The sequence below is a fragment of the Nyctibius grandis genome, chromosome 5 (genome assembly GCF_013368605.1).
Source record: "Nyctibius grandis isolate bNycGra1 chromosome 5, bNycGra1.pri, whole genome shotgun sequence".
NCBI lineage: Eukaryota > Metazoa > Chordata > Aves > Nyctibiiformes > Nyctibiidae > Nyctibius > Nyctibius grandis.
Genome location: NC_090662.1, coordinates 61,263,670 through 61,267,656, shown reverse-complemented (window position 1 = coordinate 61,267,656; position 3,987 = coordinate 61,263,670). Strand labels below are relative to the sequence as shown.

The window sequence follows — 3,987 nt, the reverse complement described above, 5'->3', positions numbered from 1 at the left end:
ACTCATTGTAAAACTATTTTCCGTTGGCTTCATGGCCACACACAGATGGATCTCCTCCTGGAGTGGCCAGCAGCCTGCTTGGAAGGGTTGGGTTTAGCATCCTGGAGAGGAGCCTGGGTGAGGGTGGGAGGAGGCAGCTCTGCCTGATAGACCCTCCCTCCTCCCAAAACCAACCCCTCCCACCCTTTCCTCGGTCTGATTGGTGCGTGGGGTGGAGAAGGGCTGGGACAACTCGGCTCTCCGTCTATTTAAAGGCAAGGGTGGGGCCCCTTGAGCTGCTTGTCTGGGACTGTTGCGCCTTGGTGGAGAGAAGCATTAGCCTGCAGAGCAGCACCATGTCTTGCGTGAGTAGAGAAAGGGATGGGGCAGCTGGTGCGTGGCTGCAGGTGCAGCTCTGCTGGAGGGGGTGCTTGATGGAGTGGGACTGTGGGGAATGAGTTGGCTTGGTGTGAGGGTACTTGCACTATCCTGCTCCATCAGCCCCTGTGTCAGAGGGTCTGCTAGAGCTGGGTGCCTGCTGCTGGGGAGGAAGGATCCCTGCTGCATCCATTATAGAGAGGTAGCTGCTATTTCTTGTTCTGGCAGGAGGGGCTTTTTTTTTTTTTTTTTTCCTGCAGGATCCATTTGGGGAGGTATGAGGATGGGGGGTCCTTGCTGGGTTGGCTCCCAAGCTGGGGTGACCTGTTTTACATCAGCTTTGCTCTGGGGAAGCAGCTGCAGTAATGCTTATTGCTCTCTGAGCATCTCTTCTGGGCTGCCTTGCTGCTTGCTTCCTGGCCGAAGTTTTCATGAGTCACTGAATCATTCTCTCTCCCTTTCTTGTAAGGAAATGTGCTATATAGAAGTGTCCTTCTGTGCGTGTCAAAGACTGCCGGGGAGATGCTTGTGTCAGAAGAACAATTGCACTTCTTTGATTAATTTATCTTTCATTAGACTGAGGGTTTCATTAATCAGGGAGTGCCCCAAGTGCAGGCTTATTTAAGTGATATGGGGGAAAGATTCTTAATATTCTTGGGGCCTTGCCACTGGTGTGATAGAAAACTAGTATGTACAGGTTTACCAGGGTATTTTAGTTTTCCTAGAAAGAAGGTGGGGAAAGGTGCGTGCATGGAGCAGGAGAATGTTCTTGCAAATGTCTGAACATAAAAAAAAACCACAAACAAAACAAAAACAAAAACACAAGCCCTTAGTAGCTGGGGAGCAAAGTGAGCCTCTGGACCTGGGCAAGGCTTGAAATTCAAATCCCAAGCCAGAGCAAGGGAGTGGACGGCTCCATCCCTGCACAGCCAGGCTTGTGTGGCTCAATGCGAGACCCACATGGCACACGTGTATTTGGGACAGGGGTGGGTGTGATGGGAGCTTGCAGGTACTTTCACTTCACTGCTGTGAAATCCAGATATGTCTGATGAGAGCAGCAGGAGAAGGTTGGGAAATCGGGCACATGTCTCATGTGACTCAGGCAACTTCTCTGGGATGTCCCCTGGTGCAATGCCCATAGGGGAAGGGAGCTTCCCTGTCTCTCTAGGTGTCCAAAGCAATGCACTGTCTTGCAAGGCAGCAAGGAGAGCTGCCAAGTCAGAGCAACTGAGCCAGCAGGTGCTGAGCTAACATTTCTGCCTCTGTGTTCCCCAGGGACCAGTATGCACCAACTTGGGTCTCAAGCCTGGCCAGCGCCTCACCGTCAAGGGGAAAATTGCACCAAGTGCCAAGAGGTAAGCTGAGCTGTGCTGCCCAGGCATGGCCAAGGCACCACACTGAGTTGTCTTCTGCTGGTGGGGGACAGAAGGAATCCATTCTTTGGGTGGGAGAGGAGCAGCTTTGGAAGGGATTAATAGCAGCAGCGCTTCCCAATGAGTCATTGCCTAATGCACATTGCAGACACAAGCTACTGCCAAGGGGCTAAGCCAAAGCAGATGTGGAGCTCTAGTTGCATGCACTGGCAGTGACCACATCCTCTCTAGTGCAGGGTACAGGAAATGGAAGCTGTGTCTGTACAGAGATTTGGGTTGAGCCCATCCCCACAGCCACATCCTCTCCCCAGCATGAAGATGGCCCAGGAACAGGGACACCATTACAGTGCCTTCCTTCACTGGGCAGGAGGAGATTATAGCCCAAGCAGCTGGGAGGTCTTGGATGCTCTGAGCCACAGCTCCAGCTAATGGTGCAAATGGAAAGGCTGCATGTTGCAGCAGGGGGTCTTGGGCTGTTGAAGTTTGCTTTCACCCAGTGGAGATGCCTGTCAGGTGCTAGGGGAGAAGGTGGTGAGTGGGTAGGTGGGAGTAAGCAGAAATGTGCTTCTAACTCTGCAGCAGCCCTCAACCCTTGTGCAGGTCTGTGGCTGGTGAGGCCCCTTGGTGGGTAAGGTGGAGCCCGTAGCTGCTGTACCAGCACTAGTGGTGTTCTGGGAAACATGTCCAAGCTCTTCCCAGCACCTTTGAAGTTTGATAGTGTCAGAGTGAAGCCTCCTGGGCTTTCTCTTGGCAAATAATATGCCTCCTCTCCTCTCATCTGGGTAAGAGGCCTGGAGGCAAGGTGGATGCTGGGCTAGAAAGCTGCTTCATCCTACTGCCATTGCAGATGCTTTGGAATAGCTAGTGACATGGTAATTATTTCAGCTGCCTGCAGGGTGGAGAGAAGGCAGTGGCTGTCAGGCAGGGTGCAACACCAGCTAACTGTTTGGGGCTGGAGGGAAATCTGTGAAATGCAACTGACTCCTTGGGAGCTGGTTTGGGTGCAGGATAACTCCCTGTTCAGGGCTCTAAGTGCTGAACCTTTCTCTTGTTAAAAGCTTTGTGGAAACTAAGCGGTGTCTCTCCCAGGGATGGCACTATGGGATCTATCACCACAGCAGAGGAGAGTACCCTGTACTGATACAGTACCATCTTCTTAGGGAAGCTGTGCAATTCAGCAAAGGGTTTCTCTTTGGTTACCCTCGGCTAGGCTTGAAGCAGCAGACCCAGAGACATTCATGGTGGTGAGCAACATGCTGCCATAATATGAATGTCTTTTTTTTCTATGCAGCTTTGTGATGAATCTGGGGAAGGATGCTTCCAACCTCAGCCTTCACTTCAACCCCCGTTTTGATGCTCATGGTGATGTGAACACCATCGTGTGTAACTCAAAGAAGGTGGAAGAGTGGGGTGCAGAGCACAGGGAGACTGTCTTCCCTTTCCAGAAGGGGGGCACAGCAGAGGTGAGGCCTGGGATGCTCTCTTTGTACATGCCCTGGTGAAAGGGGAGGGTGTTTGGCACGGGGCACCCAACTGCAGGGGCTGTCTCAGGGCTGTCTGTACAGGAGGTGGCTGGTTTCTGCTTGGCCAGTGCCACCATCCAGGGCTCTGAGCCATGATGGAGGGTAAGGATCAAATGTGCAAGCTAGCTCAAAGGGATGTTACTATCGCACTGAGCGGGGAATAGGCATCTCTTGGGAGACCAGAATAACACTCCTGCTCCTGAGTGTGTTCACCCTGCAAAGCAGAGGGTGGCACAGCAATGCTGCAGAGGGGAAAGGCTTGAGGGTATCTTGGCAGAAACTTTCTCTGACTCTTCCATTTGTCTTGCAGATCACTTTCATCGTCAACCCAAGTGATCTGACAATCCACCTGCCAGGCCACCAGTTCACATTCCCTAACCGGCTTGGTCTCTCTGTCTTCGACTACTTTGATACACAAGGGGACTTCACAGTCCAGTCTATCAGCTGGGAATAACTTCCTCTGACACCTCCATCTCAAAGATACAGAAAAAGCAATCAATAAACGAGAGTTTTGGTCTACCCAGTCTCAATCTAATCTGTTTTATACTGCAAGTCCACATGAGTTGGTCACCTTGCTGGAGGGGTGGGGGGAGGAGGGTAGCTAACTTCACTTGAGTACCATATGTGGGTGGGATCATGCCAGCCTTGGCCCTTAAAGTCATTGATGGAGAGGAGAGGGAGGGTCAAAAGCCAAAAGAGTCTTGGGAGGAAACATTGGGGCTAGATGTGGCTAG

The 3,987-nt window shown here is 51.9% G+C and overlaps 1 protein-coding gene across 1 annotated transcript; it reads left to right on the top strand.

Moving 5' to 3' along the window:
• The first annotated feature begins 289 nt into the window (after positions 1–289).
• Positions 290–3,757, top strand: LGALS1 (galectin 1). The gene is made up of 4 exons (XM_068401688.1): positions 290–344; positions 1,633–1,712; positions 3,022–3,193; positions 3,564–3,757. Exons 1-4 carry the CDS (start codon positions 336–338, stop codon positions 3,705–3,707), a joined length of 405 nt encoding a protein of 134 aa, XP_068257789.1. The 5' UTR covers positions 290–335; the 3' UTR covers positions 3,708–3,757.
• Positions 3,758–3,987: the final 230 nt, after the last annotated feature.